The sequence below is a fragment of the Puntigrus tetrazona genome, chromosome 15 (assembly GCF_018831695.1).
Source record: "Puntigrus tetrazona isolate hp1 chromosome 15, ASM1883169v1, whole genome shotgun sequence".
Taxonomy (NCBI): domain Eukaryota; kingdom Metazoa; phylum Chordata; class Actinopteri; order Cypriniformes; family Cyprinidae; genus Puntigrus; species Puntigrus tetrazona.
In genome coordinates this window covers 21,713,710-21,731,219 of record NC_056713.1, presented here as the reverse complement: position 1 = coordinate 21,731,219, position 17,510 = coordinate 21,713,710, and the positions used below count along the sequence as shown (strand labels likewise).

The 17,510-nt window shown below is 36.8% G+C and overlaps 2 protein-coding genes and 1 pseudogene across 2 annotated transcripts; all 3 read right to left on the bottom strand.

Annotated features, from left to right (window-relative positions):
• Positions 1-306: 306 nt before the first annotated feature.
• Positions 307-4,195, bottom strand: LOC122358706 (annotated as a pseudogene).
• A 758-nt stretch (positions 4,196-4,953) lies between these two features.
• Positions 4,954-6,816, bottom strand: LOC122358705 (gastrula zinc finger protein XlCGF7.1-like). Its single transcript, XM_043258549.1, has 2 exons — positions 6,485-6,816; positions 4,954-5,796 (listed from the first exon to the last, which is right to left on the bottom strand). The coding sequence occupies exon 2, from the start codon at positions 5,776-5,778 to the stop codon at positions 4,954-4,956; it is 825 nt and encodes a 274-aa protein (XP_043114484.1). The 5' UTR covers positions 5,779-5,796; positions 6,485-6,816.
• A 423-nt stretch (positions 6,817-7,239) lies between these two features.
• LOC122358927 (NACHT, LRR and PYD domains-containing protein 3-like) lies at positions 7,240-16,019 on the bottom strand. The gene is given in 14 exon segments (XM_043258913.1): positions 7,240-7,704; positions 8,079-8,260; positions 9,745-9,853; positions 9,856-9,917; positions 10,559-10,729; positions 11,957-12,130; positions 12,354-13,615; positions 13,618-13,883; positions 13,886-14,157; positions 14,265-14,357; positions 14,643-14,756; positions 15,292-15,381; positions 15,559-15,648; positions 15,819-16,019. Coding segments are annotated over 13 exon segments (2,856 nt in total). The 5' UTR covers positions 15,609-15,648; positions 15,819-16,019; the 3' UTR covers positions 7,240-7,693.
• Positions 16,020-17,510: the final 1,491 nt, after the last annotated feature.

Here is a 17,510-nt window from a genome sequence, read left to right as displayed (position 1 = left end):
TACAGATATTAGTAAATAATGCACTCGGAGGAAGGAGGGAAAAGCAAGAAACCAGTAAATGAATCTAAAGTCTAAATGATTGTAATATAGAAATATACAAATGCTTTACAGAAATAAATGTCGGCTGAAATCATTTGGAGGATATTTGATTATTAGTCTGGTAGGTACTTGGAAAGACATCTATCTCAGGCTCCTAAATTTTCACAAAATAAAAAAATAATGATATATTATAATGATAAATGAATAACACTCTCCTATTTCAATAAACAAAATATAGCACACATGATGTGACCGCTGTGTGATACTCTGCAGCGGCTCCTTATTCACCATCAGCTGGTCCTGAGGAAACAGGTTAAAACACAATAAAACACAATAAGTCACATATGAGTATGAGAAACTACTGCTGTCAAATCACAGCCACAAATATTAGGATATTTATATTACAGCCATACATACGAATAAAAAAAAAACTGATCATACGTATATTCAAAAAAAGTACATGGCTCTCTCTTCATCACTACACACAGAGACACTGTAAGGGAGTCACGTTGTTGAATTAAACTCTTATTAAACAGCTTAAGATACAGAGACTAAAGTGGACATGAAGTATCAGCTTATATTCTCTATTTACACGCATATTAGTTACTAAACTAATTCATTTAAAAGCTTTAAATAAGAACATACCCACAGCCGTATAATGTCTCTAGTTTATAATGTGGATCATTCTTCAGATCAGCAAGAACCTCCAACTTAGATGTTGATATGTTATTCCCAAATAGGTTCAGTTGTCTCAGGTGTCCAGGGTTTGATCTCAGAGCTGAAGCCAGAGCAGCACAACCTTCTTCTGTGACACCACAATAACTCAACCTGTAGAGAACAATAACACGCTCTTCACTCTCTCAGAACAAAACAGATCTAAACAGACCATTAATTGTGTTTCAGAGCCACTAATGAAGCGATGGTTTCATAAGCCTTATTCTATGTGGAAAATAAGAGTCTAAACTGATCTGCTGAAAGTATAATCCACTGAAGTATAGTCTTGTATAATAGAATTTCTCCAGAACAGGAAAACAGTTAAACACTTTCCAAAACAATATGAAATAATAAAAAAGTCATACATGAATGAGTATATATATATATAGTGTAAATCATGTGAGCAATCACACAACTTACATGAGCAATGAGCAGTGAAAAGCAGTATTTTGGGGAATATCTGAAGTCTGGGCCTTTTTCAACATTTGAAAGACCTTTTTGTGCCTCTATTATAATCATTTTTATTTTAAATGGATTTAATCCACATTTAAAGAAAATGTTTTGAAGATGCAGCAAAAACTAGCTGGTATACCTTAATCCACATTTTCTGATATTTGCTAAATCAACTAAATTTATTTGTTTATGATACATTTTTACATTTAAAACTGGGCTAAATCACGCACGCCCAGAAAAGATATTCAAACTTTAGATGAAAATGTTCAGATACCTTATTATTGTTCTTTCTATCGTTTTTGTAACATCACTCAATAAGATGATTTGAAAATGTAATACTGTCACATCTCTCATTAATGCTTCATCTTTAGTTATCAGAATCCAGTTTTGTGCTGAGATAAAGTGTGTGCACTAAACATTTTTAAAAGCTGGTTTTATTAATTATAGTTCTAAAATTATTATTATTATTATAAAGGTATTCTTATGGGCATTATAATGAATGCATAATGCATTATAAAAAAAAACAATGTGTTAGAACATCTCATGAATAAGCATAAAAACTATTATAATGCATTACAATATTCACATATTTGTGATTATAGCTTTTAAGAGTATGATTATTTCTAACACACAATGAAGACCATATTAAATATACTTAATATCATATCTTGACATTGTTTATTTAAGATCTGCACAGTACCTTACTAATGCTCTAATGAAAGCTACCTGACATGTAGTTGCAGAGTAACTTATTAACAGCTGTCTAAAGGATACCATAAAAATAATTAAAATATGGTCTCTGAGACTGAGATGGGGGAAAAGATTAATCATGAATAAAAAATACACTTGAAATTATATGGACACAGGATAACAAACTCTCACTGTGCAACAGAGCTAAAGTTAGATTCTGCACAGGCTATTAAAACACCACATAATATAAAAATAATCTGAGCTAAATCCACACTTTTTTCCAGTTTGAATTTAACGTAGCAATAATTATGCTACAATTATGGTTTTCTTAGTAATACTTACTGAACGTTAACCACAGGCAGTAGATACTGAAGAACTTTCAGTTTTTCAACTCTATTGTTTTCTCCAACAAATGTACTAATATCAAACTGGGCCAGATTTTCTCTGATGTCAACAACACAAACACCACAGCTGACCACTGAGATGAAGACAGTTTGGTTTTATTTACTGTTCCAGATTTCAGATACTGTTGTATTTCCTCCACTAGTGAATGATCACCCAGTTCATTCAGACAGTGGAACAGATTCCTCTGGAGAGTCAGTCGTCCTGATTTTCATCTTGATGTATGTAACTGTTTTCTCATTGCTGTCAGGTCCTCTTTTCAGCGTCATTATTTGTTGGAGGAAATTCTGATTAGACTCAACAGACAGACCCAGATGAAACCACAAAAAAGATCCAGATGTACATTTTTACTCTGTAGAGCCTCATCCACAGCTCTCTGATGCAGCTCAGACAATGAAACATATTTAAGCATCAGTTGAAGCCAATCTATAACTTTAGACAAAGTATTTTGTTGGTGGTTGGTGATCGGGTTAAACACATTAATGTTGTTGTTAATAAATAATAGGAGGACATATAGAGCTGCTAGATGTTCCTGAACGCTCAGATGAACAAAGCAGAAGACTTTCCCCTGGTACCAGCCAAACTCCTCTCTGAAGATCTGAGTACACAATCCTGAGTACACTGATGCTTCTGTCACATCAATGCCACACTCTATCAGGTCTTCCTCATAGAAGATCAGATTGCCTTTTACAAGCTGCTGAAAAGCCAGATTCCCCAGTTTGAGGATCATCTCTTCATCTGTCAAGTTTTTCTTATAGTCCTTCTCATGTTTGATGTCGGTCTGAAGGATCAGGAAGTGTGTGTACATTTGAGTCAGAGTTTTGGGAATCTCTCCACTCTCTGCTTGACTCAGCATCTTCTCTAGAACAGCGGCTGAGATCCAGCAGAACACTGGGATGTGGCACATGATGTAGAGGCTCCTTGATGACTTCAGGTGTGAGATGATTCTTTTGGCCAGACTCTGATCCATGATCCTCTTCCTGAAGTATTCCTCTTTTTACGGATCATTGAAGCCTCGTACCTCTGTCACTCGATGGACACACTCAGAGGGGATGAGATCAGCTGCTGCTGGTCTGGAGGTGATCCAGATGAGAGCAGAGGGAAGCAGATTCCCCACAATCAGGTTCATGAGCAGCACGTCTACTGATGTCTCTTTGGTTGCATCCTGTACAGTCTCCTCCTTTTTAAAATGTAAAGGAAAACGAGACTCATCAAGACCATCAAAGATGAACAACACTTTATATTCATCACTGGATATGTCCATTTCTTTTGTTTCAGGGAAAAAGACATAAAAAAAGATCTGAAAGACTGAATATTTTGTCCTTCATCAGATTGAGTTCTCTGAAAGGGAGTGGAAATATGAGCTGGACGTCCTGATTCTCTTTCCCTTCAGCCCAGTCCAGGATGAACTTCTGCACAGAGACTGTTTTTCCAATGCCAGCGACTCCCTTTGTCAGCACAGTTCTGATGGCTTTGTCTTGTCCAGGTAAAGATCTAAAGATCTCACTGCATTTGATCGGTGTGTCCTCTGTTGCTGCTCTCCTGGACTGTGTCTCAATCTGTCTCAACTCATGTTCATTACTGATCTCTCCACTCTCACTCTCTGTGATGTAGAGCTCTGTGTAGATCTCATTCAGGAGTGTTGGGCTTCCCTGCTTTGCTGTTCCTTCATACAGACGCTCAAACTTCTTCCTCAGATTTGATTTAAATGTGTTGAGGACTTCATGGCTACAAAAAAATACCACATTATTACATTAGTTAATAAGCACAATGTTTTTAGTGTTCTGAATCAATATCAAATATATTTATATTTAAATATGTTTTACAGGAATGCTATACCCGAGATGTCTCTTAGTGTTAAATATACTGGCTGATCCACTGACTCATCAATCCTCATAGATACACAGCTGGGCTCTGGCTCTGATCTCGTTTGCTGAAATGAACTATTTCACAGAGACTGAATTGCCATATTCAACAAAATATTATTATGATAACACAAAATTCCACAGTATAGTCCTATTTCAAAGGAAATGTTATACCTGGGATCAGGATGGACACCAGAATTACAAAAAGAACATTGGTGAGATGAAAAAAGCTTTACAAGGATAATACCTATGCAATATTTGAAAATTAATTTCCTTTATTTGGCAACCTTATTGAGTTACAACTGAGATGCATTTTCACAAGGTAAAGCAATTCATGTAATCTTTAAAGCTTGTTACTGAACACATGCTAGATTTAGAAAACAAAACGTTAGAATAAAGTAACGCACCCCTAAACTAAAGAAAAACAATGTACAAATCTTGTGAAATTTCATAGCAACCTTTTTTTGCACAACAACCCGAAAGCGCAGCCTTCTCCGAACAACTTAAAAACATTTGTCTGATCAGAATTTCAGATTATTTACTGTATTTGAGCAATGGTGCGTTTTTACGTGCTTGTTTAAATGGCTTTTCTGAGCGAAAGTCCTCCCACACTGCGGGCAGCCGAGCGGTTTTTCTCCGGTGTGGGTTCTTCGGTGTTGCATCAAATGACTAGCAGCAGTAAAGCTCTTCCCACACTCAAAACACATGTGATCTCGCCGCGACGTTGTGGAGTTTTCGGTGCTCTTTCAAAACGTTCGCTCTCGAAAAACTCTTTTCGCAGAAAGAGCACTTATGGAGCCTCGCGTCCGTGTGCACCGACAGGTGCCTTTTTCAGAAGCGGCGGCGATGTGAAGCTTCTACCGCACTGATCGCAGCTGTACGGTTTCGCTCCGGAGTGAAGATGCATGTGATAACGGAGACCCGACGGTTGTATGAAGCTCTTCCCACAGTGACGGCACGTGTGCGGCTTCTCTCCGGTGTGGACCCTCATGTGTTTGCTGAGGTGGATTTTCTCTCTGAAGCCGTAACCGCACTGCGGGCAGGCGAACGGTCTTTTCGTAGTGTGAGTTTTCTGATGCTTTCGCAGGTATTCGGGCGTAATGAAGGTCTTTCCGCATTCGACGCAGGTATGATTCCTCTCAGAAGAATGGATCTTCTGGTGCTTCTTGCAGTTGGCCAGCCGTGAAAAACTCTTTCCGCACACCGAGCACAAGTACGGCCTCTCAACCGCGTGGACCAGCAGGTGTTTGTCGAGGTATGATGAGGATCTAAACTTCTTTCCGCACTGATCACAGCTGAGCGTTTCTTCGTGACGTCGCAGATGGCGGCTGAGATGAATCTTTTGAGAAAAACTCTTTCCGCAGTGACGACACGCGTGAGGTTTCTCCCCGGTGTGTATTTTAACGTGTCTGTTAAGGTGGCTTTTTAGTGCAAAGCTCTTTCCACACTGAGGGCATTCGTGCTTCTCACCGTTATGAATTAGCTGGTGCTTTTTAAAGCTTCCTTGTAGCGCGTAGCTCTTTCCACACTCAAGGCAAGCAAAAGACTTGTCGGCCTTTGTAGTTCTTCTGTTTTGGGATGAATTCTTTTTCGCGATCATGGCTCTTGATTTCATTCAGCTCTTGACTGTGCACTAAAATAAACAGTACTTAGGTTCAGTTAAAAATTAAAAAACAACATGAAGTATTTGTAAGAATTAACAAACAAACCATTTTTGCTGTTAATATTTGTTATCAGTAATATGCAATGCAATGGATAATAATAATAATAATTGTATTTTTTTTATTTATTGAAGACATGTTTGTCCAAATAGATGCTTATAGATGTCTACAAAATTGTTTAATATTAAAATGTCACAATATAAATTGACTTAGTCCACAGTTGTAAAACACAACGGTTTAAAATCTTTAAAAAAATATCTCTATAAAGATATTGATATTAATGCATGAATAATAGCATGCAGGAATACACATTCTGACCATTTTACATTTTGTTTTTCCTTTAAATGAAAAAAAAAATCTATAAAAATATATAGTATTGCTTAAATCTGTTTGTTCAACATTTTATTTTGATGATGAACGTGAATTTTGGGGGTTTTCTTACTGTTATGATAAACTTTGGAGGAATGGGGCAACGCTCATGACTTTAGTTACTGAATACGGAGTAAAATATAAGTACTGCCATTGAGGGAATATCCCTCTCTGTGCCGCGGCGTTAAACGATTGAAGGGTCTGTAAATCAAAACATGGTATGATAACTCGCGGGCTGTGGACGCAATGGATGTGATACTGCGACATTTACCAGACGAGCAGAAAATTCACCTGCACTTGGCGTTTTGGTTTTCTAGAAATCGGCGACGTGCGTCTCCATACGGTCGACGAGGCATCATCGTGATCTCAGTTTATATCAGCGACCATCTTCAGCTTCCGTCTTCGTTCAGCAGAACTCTCAGCACCTCACTCGCCTCGAAAGGTGTTTGGGGCGTGACTACATGTATCGCCCCGCCCACAACACTATCATTGGCTCGGTCCTCTTCCATATGTACTAGCGGTGTGTGACGGTCAGTCCATGGATTAATGTAAAAACTAATTTGTTCCGTTCAGTAAGCAATAAAAGTACATACTATAAAAGGTTTAGGTGCACACCTGAATAAATAATCATAAAAAATATAAAATGATACAGTGAGTTCAGTTCCGCAAATTACATCGTTGAACCTGTAATTTAAAGGGACAGAACCACATAATAATAATAAAAATAAGTGTGTCTCTGTTGATTGTGTGATGGTGTGTCTCAGTAGCAGCTCCTTATTCACTATCAGCTGGTCATTAGGAAACTGGACTGTTACTGAGAATTGTTATGTTATCACTATAATAAGATATAGATATACTTATATATATATATATATAGATAGATAGATAGATAGATAGATATACTCTTCGATGCACTATGATAAATAACACAGCTCCTTTGACGGTAGCTTAGAAACACAGTCTTACCTGACTGAATACAGACATTCAATAACAGGCTAATATTAAGACATAAACTTCAAACAGTGATGGCCCCAGATGGTGGAGATTCTCCTGCTGTTTAAAAGAGTCATGAAAACAATGCTGGGATAATTGAACAATAAATCACATCGTCACATTAGAATAAATAGTCTGGCTTGTAGATTAAAATTAGAGTTTAGATCACTTCTATCAGTGTGTACTGAATGTTACAGCTACACTGTAGTCAATATAGTGAATCTAAAATGATTCAAAATTACTAATAGTGCTCTTCAGCACTAATTTCAATGGGTCATTGCTTATAAAAAATACTTTTAAATGATACAGTAAGTTCAGGTCCTCTAATAAACTGTTTTGGAAATTTATAAGAACAGTCCCGCAAAAAAAAAAAAAAGCAAGATTGCATTTGCGTTGTCAGTCTCTGTTGATTTCTGCAGTGGCTCCTTATTCACCAAAAGTCGTTCCTGAAGAAACTGCTGTCGCATCACAGATCCATTTCAGAAAAAATACATAATGATATTCATATTACAGGGACACTGTAAGAGATGAAAATATTATTAAACACAGCTTAATATACAGAAACTGAAAAAGACCTGGGGCCAGATTCGCGAAACATTCTTAAGAAGAAATTTCTCCTTAACTGCCATTTTCGTCTTATTATTTAATTTAGGTAAAAAGATAAAGACTATTTTGTATTCCCGAAAATTATTATTCGTATTTTTTACTTAAGATTTTTTCTTCTTAAAAATTGTCTTAAATATCTTCTTAATGTTAAGAGCTAGTCGTAGCTCCATAAAGGGTAAGATTTTTAATGAAATTATTATAATTATTACAAATAATAAACATTACAAAATAATACGACTTATAACCGTTACTTAATTTGGACAAACTTAATTAATAATATACTCACAATAGTATAATGTCTTCAGTTTATAATACGGTTCATCATCCTTCAGATCGGAAAGAAATGGATCTTCTAACTTCTGTTGTTTATTCCCAATCAGATTCAGATGTCTCAGGTGTGAAGGGTTTGATCTCAGAGCTGAAGCCAGAGCAGAACAACTTCTATCTGTGAGCCCGCAATAACTCAACCTGTAGAGAACAATGACAGTGTGAATTGCTGTTGAAGTGTCTGTGGTTTGTTATTGGCTTTGGTCTCAGAGCAGGGAAGGAGATATGATGGCAAACACTGCTTCTGTTAGAATGAGATTTAAGCATGTAGATGCTCAGTGGTGCAGATGAAAAGGTACAAAAGTTGCCGCTGGGGTGGTACCTTTTCAAAAGGTACTAAAATATACAGTTCAGGTACTAATGTGTACTTTAATGTTCTAATATGCAGGATAATTTAGGGGCAAATAAGGTGTTTTAGAGTGATATAAGGATGGAAACAGTCACTTTAAGCTCTAATAAACAAATACAGGAGGACATTTGCTTCACAGACCTTACATGTTCACCACTACATATCATTTGTTAACTATTGTGATCAAACACATAACTGTGTAATATTTTCTCTCATCTGGCAGCTTTGTAAGGAGGTGAATCAAAACCTGTATATGCATTAAGACTGATCTGAGAAGGGATATCCAAATGAACAAAAGGACTTCAAAAAGAGAGTAAAGAGAGTTTTGTGTTATTAATTAATAAATGTTAATCTTGGTTAACTTATAATATTGTCTGAAATAACTTTTCTAGTAGGTTAGTGACTTCTGAGGTTTTCCGCATTGTTGGCGTGCTAGGGTGAGTCAGATCAATGATCGATGGATGGAGCCGTCTTGAGATCTTGACTTCTGGCCATCAAACTGGCTTAGCATGCTATTACTTAGGAACGCATTAAAAATGACTCTTTTGAGTCTATCGAGGAGATGGCTGCATTAAGGTAAGCGATCTCACGGGTAGCCTCTGACTAAGACCTGGACTAGCCCAGATGTGTCGTGAGTCTGTTCTGGCCAAACAAGGTCTCTAAGCGACCGGACTCCTAACGAGCGATAAGTCGAAACTAGGAAATATTATAGTTAATCAATGATCCAAATTGAATCACAACTAGAGGGATCAGCAGTTACCTTTTAATAAATATAAATAAAATCACGAAAGATTGAGTCAGATAAAATTGTGTATAAGTTCAGTGCTATAATTGGAAACCCAAAAGATTAATAAATATTAGTGATTTTTGAGGAGACGCAAAGAAAAGACCAAACACGCATTGACCTTCGACCAGGGCCTCTGGATTCCGTTCTGCAGCTTATAAACAGAACCTGGTAAGCAACAGTGGCTCACTAAACCACATATTATTGTCTGATCATCCAGGTTACATCTTTGAGAATAAAATGAGCACACAGAATTTAACGTAGAAAAGAGGAAAGTAAAAAAAAAATAGATGGGCAGGTGAAGAAGTACTGTATTAATCAAACTACCTGAAGTAAGAGGTTAGTGGGTCAAAAACAGGAGCAGGTGGTCATGCGATGTGTTAAAGATAAAATACATTAACATCACCTTCAGTCATCTGTGCTGTGATTTAGTGCACATTTGTCTTATACTGAGGACAAAGACATGTGAGAGTATCGGAAAAATGACCTTACTCCAGTATCTCCAGTTTGCATTGGGGATTCTTAAGTGCATCACAGAGAAGCTGCATATCTGAGTCACGTAGTTTATTATTAGACAGATCCAGCTCTGTCAGGTGCGAGGGTTCGATTTCAGAGCTGAAGCCAGAGCAGCACAACCTTCATCTGTGACACCGCAGTTCCACAACCTGCAGGGAACAATGACGCACTCTTCATTCTCTCTGTTCAGATCACACCAGTTTAACAGTGAATGCAGAAAGCACAAACTCAAAGCACAAATAAATGTTTGGCAGAGATCTAAATCGTCACAGGGCACAAAATATGATCATGAAACTTCTCAGTCAAAAATATAAAGATGTCTTCACAGCACGCAAAATGTATTCTAAAGGATTTGTCATTATATTATTCATTACATAGCAGACTTGTACTAATATTTAAGTGTATGTAAGGCATGTAAAACCTGAGATCACATACATATAATTTATGCTTGTAAATGTAGATGGTAGATACTACTTGTACATAATTGTATTGTAGTATATTACCATGTAAAACCATACAGCTTACATGTGACTTAAAATTGTAAACAAATTGAAACAAACAAAGACCAACTCTACACCCCCTAAAATCTAACCATATCAAATGTGCAGATCAGTAAAGGATGTATGAGGGTGATGTACCAGCCCTAGATCAATACAAGTAGACCTATCCAGTATTAGTTAAACAAGTATTGAATATCTGTATAAATACATAGCTAATATGTAATGAAAAAACAAGAGAGAATAGTATCAGGAGAAGACAGAATCATACATTGTGGCTTATATGATCTTACCACAGTTTTTCAAGTTTACAGAGAGGATTCTGTAGTACATCAGAAAGCAGTATCACTGAGTCTCCTAGGTTATTTCCAGATAGATCCAGTTGTCTCAGATGTGAGGGGTTTGATCTCAGAGCTGAAGCCAGAGCAGCACAACCTTCATCTGTGACACCACAATATCTCAACCTGAAGAGAACAATAACACGCTCTCTAAAAAGTGCACAAAACATCATGATAAAAGATCTGTAGTGAAATGTACGCAGTAGTGATATGTGTGTGGTTTTCCACAATTAAAACTAAATGCAAAAAATAAAACACAAATGGGGTTTACTCCACCCCAAAATGAACATTTCATCTTTAATCACTTTGTCTTTGTTTGTGTTCAGAATATAATATATTTTTTTATAAAATCCGAGAGGCTTGTGACTGTTCCATCGACTGCCGTACGATTACCACTGTCAGTGTGCGGAAAAGGATGGACGGTTATGAAGCTACGAGGATAATTTTGGATGAAAAGAAAACAAAAATAGGGACTTTATTCAAAGATTTGATACTGTACCATCACCGTAGCTCCATTTTGAACAGCTTCCTGTGTATGCACATAACGTATGTTAGACGCAATGAAAGGATACAACTTGTACATGTATTTGCACTTTGATTTGTACACTTTAAGTGTTTTTACATTGCGTTTAACACAGAACTGTGTACATTGATTGTGAATACCAGAAGCTGTCTAAAATGATGCTTTGGTGATGTTATTTTTGTTTTCATTTTGTCCAAAAAGTATTCTCACAGCTTCACAATATTACGGCTGAACCAGTAGAGGGAGATGTCGGATTCAGATGACATCTTTCATACTTCTCTGCAACTTGACAGTGGTTTGGCAGTCAATGAGACAGTCGCAAGCCTCCCGGATTTCATCAAAAACTTAAATTGTGTTCAGAAGACAAATTAAGCTTTTACAGGTTTGGAACAACATGGGGGTAATTGATGAAAGTGTCGCCTCTTGCTTTGTTGGGGACACTTAACTTCTAGCAACTATCGTCCAATTGATTACGGAGACCGTCTCTGCATTTAATAACAAATTGTTCACTCTCGACATAATACATCCCTATCATTGTATTCTTCTGTTTTACACTGTTCAGTGCTTTGATACGACCTGTGTTGTTAAAAGCGCTATTTAAATAAAAATGATTGATTGATTGATATTGATGAAATTTTAAAGTTAACCCTTTAAGATCAAGATCATATTGAAGTCTATTGTGTGTGAACGTGTGTATTTCAGTGTGACTCTTAGCCCTGCAGTATCATGTTTACTGAGAGGTTCAGTTCAGTCAGCTCACAACAGCAGAAAGAGACTGAACCCTTCAAATAGACTATGAAGGTTCACGGCTAGGTGATTTATGATCTTACTCTAGTTTCTTAAGGTTACAGTGATGATTCTCCAGTACAGCAGAGAGCAGAGTGACTCCTGAATTTCCTAGTTCATTCCTAGACATATCCAGTTCTCTCAGGTGTGAGGGGTTTGATCTCAGAGCGGAAGCTAAGGCAGCACAACTTTCATCTGTAAGACCACAATCCCACAACCTGTAGAGAACAATGACACACTCTTCATTCTCTCAGATCAGATCAGTTTAACAGTGAATTCACTATTTTCACAGTACAAATCAAAAAGGTTTAACGGATTGATTAATGTCTACTTGATTAAATGAATTGATTAAAGTCTAAAATGTCACATAAGAATAGTCTCATTTAATAAAGATTTCTTCATCATTTTGACAGTAAAGTGATTATTCTCAGTCATACTTACTGCACTGATCTGGCTTCTTTAATCAAAGGCAGCAGCTTTTGAAAAGCTTTCATATTTTCAGCTTTATTATTTCCTACTACAAATTTATTCAGATCAAACTCTTCTAGCTTATCCTCTGATGTCAACAACACAAAAACCACAGCTGACCACTGAGATGAAGAGAGTTTGGTTTTATTTACTGTTCCAGATTTCAGATACTGTTGTATTTCCTCCACTAGTGAATTATCACCCAGTTCATTCAGACAGTGGAACAGATTGATGAATTTATCTGGAAAGGTAATGGTCCGGATCTTCATCTTGATGTACTCAGCTGTTTTCACATTGCTTTCAGACCTGCATCTTGTTTGTTTTATTAGTCCTTGAAGGAGAACCTGATTAGACTCCACAGACAGACCCAGAAGAAACCGCAGGAAAAGGTCTAAATGTCCATTTTTACTCTGTAGAGCCTCATTCACAGCTCTCTGATGTAGCTCAGACAATGAAACATGTTCTGATGAATCAAGTTGAAAAAAGTCCTTAATTTTAGACCACAAACTCTGTTTGATTTCTTCAAATACATTTGTGTTGCTGTTTATACAGGAGAGGTGCACATATAGAGCTGCCAGATGTTCCTGAACGCTCAGATGAACAAAGCAGAAGACTTTGCCCTGATACCAGCCAAACTCCTCTCTGAAGATCTGAGTACACAATCCTGAGTACACTGATGCTTCTGTCACATCAATGCCACACTCTATCAGGTCTTCCTCATAGAAGATCAGATTACCTTTTACAAGCTGCTGAAAAGCCAGATTCCCCAGTTTGAGGATAATTTCTTCATCTGTCAAGTTTTTCTCATAGTCCTTCTCATGTTTGATGTCGGTCTGAAGGATCAAGAAGTGTGTGTACATTTGAGTCAGAGTCTTGGGAATCTCTCCACTCTCTGCTTGACTCAGCATCTTCTCTAAAACAGCGGCTGAGATCCAGCAGAACACTGGGATGTGGCACATGATGTAGAGGCTCCTTGATGACTTCAGGTGTGAGATGATTCTTTTGGCCAGACTTTGATCCATGATCCTCTTCCTGAAGTATTCCTCTTTCTGCGGATCATTGAAGCCTCGTACCTCTGTGACTCGATGGACACACTCAGAGGGGATGAGATCAGCTGCTGCTGGTCTGGAGGTGATCCAGATGAGAGCAGAGGGAAGCAGATTCCCCACAATCAGGTTTGTCAGTAGCACATCCCCTGATTTCTTTTTGTTTGCATGCCGTAGAGTCTCATTTTTTTAAAATGTAAGGGAAGACGACACTCATCAAGACCATCAAAGATGAACAACATTTTATATTTGTCACAAGATATTTCCATTTCTTTTGTTTCAAGGAAAAAGACATGAAGAAGATCTGAAAGACTGAGTATTTTGTCCTTCATCAGATTGAGTTCTCTGAAAGGAAGTGGAAATATGAGCTGCACGTCCTGATTCTTTTTCCCTTCAGCCCAGTCCAGGATGAACTTCTGCACAGAGACTGTTTTTCCAATGCCAGCGACTCCTTTGTCAGCACAGTTCTGATGGCTTTGTCTTGTCCAGGTAAAGATCTAAAGATCTCACTGCATTTGATCGGTGTGTCCTCTGTTGCTGCTCTCCTGGACTGTGTCTCAATCTGTCTCACTTCATGTTCATTACTGATCTCTCCACTCTCACTCTCTGTGATGTAGACCTCTGTGTAGATCTCATTCAGGAGTGTTGGGTTTCCCTGCTTTGCTATTCCTTCACACAGGCACATAAACTTTTCCATCAGATTGAATCTAAATTTGTTGAGGACTTCATCGCTGCAAAATTATTCAAATTATTACTTCAGTTAATATTAAGCAAATGCCTTTTCTGTATTCTGTATCATTTACAAAGCATATCTTTAGAAGAAATATTATAGGCCTACTTGAGATCAATCTGTACCAGGTGACTAATAAACTCATCATTTCTCATTGATACCCAGCTATGTTCTGGTTCTGATTTCTTCTGCTGAATTGAACTATAACAAGGAGAGATTGAAGGCAACAAAACTGAATTACTGTATTAACAGTTATACCATAAAAATAACATTAATATATCCTTAAGAGAACTTTTTAGTATTTACACTATGTTGATATAAAACTGTAAATTTAATGTGATGTCACTGTGTGAGCAACAATGTAAACATATAAGCAAAAAAATAACTATATAAATGTAAAATAACACATAAAACTATAAAACTTTATTTTTTTATACAAATAATTTTATACAATTAAAATTTCAATTATGTATTTTGTTGTTATACCTCAGATCGGTCGGTGTATCTCTACTCTTAAAATGCACTGGGTGTCCCATAGACCAGTCACTCCTCATAGACACGCAGCTGGGCTCTGATTCAAATTCCTTTTTATTAACTGAACTATAACAGAGAGAGATTAGTTAATGCTTTAAATTGCAGTGCGTAAACAGTCAAACATGTATTAAAATCCGTTTTAAGAGTATGTTTTGCTAATTTCATTTCAAGATATGTCTCTGTGTGCACAACAGTAAATAAAAATACTCAACCGGATTTCAGGATTCATGGTTTAATAATGCAACATGTCCCAAAAGCCATGGTTTACAGTGAGTGGACAGCTAAGGGGCGTTGTTAGGCTGTTATAAATTCACCGTAAACCATCAAAGGGCTTATTGCTTTTATAAAGCGGCCGTTCCATACACGCAGTAAGAACAAAATAAATACAAAATAAAACAGTGCTAAAGTGTGATGATATTAATAAAGCAGTATTCTCCCGACAAACAATGTAGTTCCTCAGAAACAGTGGAACACAGTGGTTGCCGAGCAACACACAGACATAAGTGCATGTTTGTAAAATATTTTACAACAGTTTTGATCACGGCTCAACCAATCAGAATCAAGGACCGGAACTATCCATTTTATAATGGAAATGTTATACCTGGGATCAGTCTGTGTTTCTCCAAAATGTACCGGGTGACCCATAGACCATTCACTCCTCGTAGACACACAGCTGGGCTCTGGTTCTGAACTACAACAGAAAATATTGAATCTTTTATCATAGCGTTCATTTTACTTCAAGGTCTTTAAATAATACGGCTTCATTGTCTTGTTTTAATAAACGTTTGAACTAAAAGAAAATGCTCGCAAAACATAACGAAGACAAACAGAATATATCCTTTAAAGGCAATTGTGTTTATTCAAGTACCTGCGCGAAGGAGAAAAATCTTCATCTCTGCCTGCTTGTGTGTCATTCATGATAGAAATGAACAGCTGAAACAGAATCTGTTGACTGACCCTGGATGGAAATGGCAAACAAATACTAAATTTAAATACACAAAGTCGGTCGAATATATTAACGCAAATGCTAAAATGAACCATAGGCATCACGAAAAGGCAATGAAATCGCCAAATAAGTCTGTCCGAGAAAATATTAAAGCGGAAGGCACCTGTAACGTTAGCACACACCTTGATTAGCCTAGCATTAAGCAGATTTATCCAAATCTCAAGCGGTACATTGTAAAGGTGCACGTGATATTCCGTATCGTAAATATTGATTCTGTCACTATAAAAGCGGAAAATCAACCGAGAAAATCTATTTCACTTTCTTTTTGTGAAGCCAGCGGTTACTAGCCCTCGGGCCTCGTTCATAACCGTTGCGTTCTCTGGCACTTCCTGCGCAGAAATGAGAATCATAAAAACAAACTGCGCACCTGCACGCGAGCTCTGACCCACGCGCGCGAACTCTTTTTTTCCTGGAGTGATAGGAATGAATGAAGGAAGTAAAAACTGTGATTTTGATTTGCTTTGCTCCGTTTTCGTGTCGATGCACAGTACGCATTTGCATGAAATATTCAACTCTCTCAATTTATTACGCGAAGCTAAACCAAAATTAGACATTGGTGGAGGATTGGCTCATGAGAAAACATTTTTTAACAATTATCAATGATAGTACGTAGCCTATCATATTTCCTTCCCATGCCTTTGACGGTGTTAAACATGGTGTCACGTGGACGGGAACGTGAATGGAAATTATATGCAGATAAATAAATACTACGCTATTTTAATAAAAGCATTGTAAGTTACTAATTAGTACACTTTTATTGTAGAAAGAGAAGCAAAACAGAACGAGAGCAAAATATAATTTACTCATTTACATTATTAAAGAATAATATCATTGACTTTGGTCGGAATTTAAGCACTCTCAAAAATCACTGAAGTTGCTCGCATTGTGGAGTTAATATTTTAATATCGCACGCACATCTGCAATGCACGAGAATTTTCACGAGAGCAGAATTCATTCATTCAAAAATAAGGATTGAAACAATCATAAGTTAGGGTAGGTGCAGGGAGGGCTTTATTATCAAAATAAGGGGGTCAACCATGGCATCTATTTAATAATTTGAATTAAAATGAACATTTACACGCAATAAGTTGCATTCTGTTTTATAATGTACTTCAGTACTGAGGTGCAGATAGCTGCCACTTGCAATAAATAGTGTAGCAGAAAATGCTATTTGCACTTAAATAATGCTGCTATGTTCAATTAGTGTAAAGAGAATCCATTGCTTTTGCATTTAGTGGAAATGCTAAGAAAAAATTATATTTTCATCTTATTGGGATGAACAAAAATTATTTGCATAATTGACTATGGTTAGGTATTTTGCTGCCATATAGCCTAAATACATATTGGTTATTGCATAATTTTGTGAAAAAAATAGGCTTTCTTTATCTTTAGTTTATGCTTTCATGCTTTCATTCTGTTCTACTCAAATACAAAAAGCTTTTCAGCAATTGAATTGAATGCTATTGGAATAATCTATTTCAAAAATTGATGTAAATCCAAAATGAAAGTGAAAGTAAATTTAGTCAGGATCCAAAGGTTAGTTCTGGTAATCTGGTAGTTCCTCCATTAAATGAAACAAGCAACGTTGGTTAACATTTATAATTTATAAAAATGTAAACTTTCCTGAAATAAAAACATTTTCTATTATCGTTTTGACAAGTATCTTAATAATTTGTTAGTAATTTAAATTTAGGCTATCAGCTGCAGAATCACACCCATTTGTGGAAAGAAAAACAGCCTTATGATGGACAGAATAACCGCCATATAATACACTGAATTCATTATAAATGCATTTTACATCCACTATATTTTGA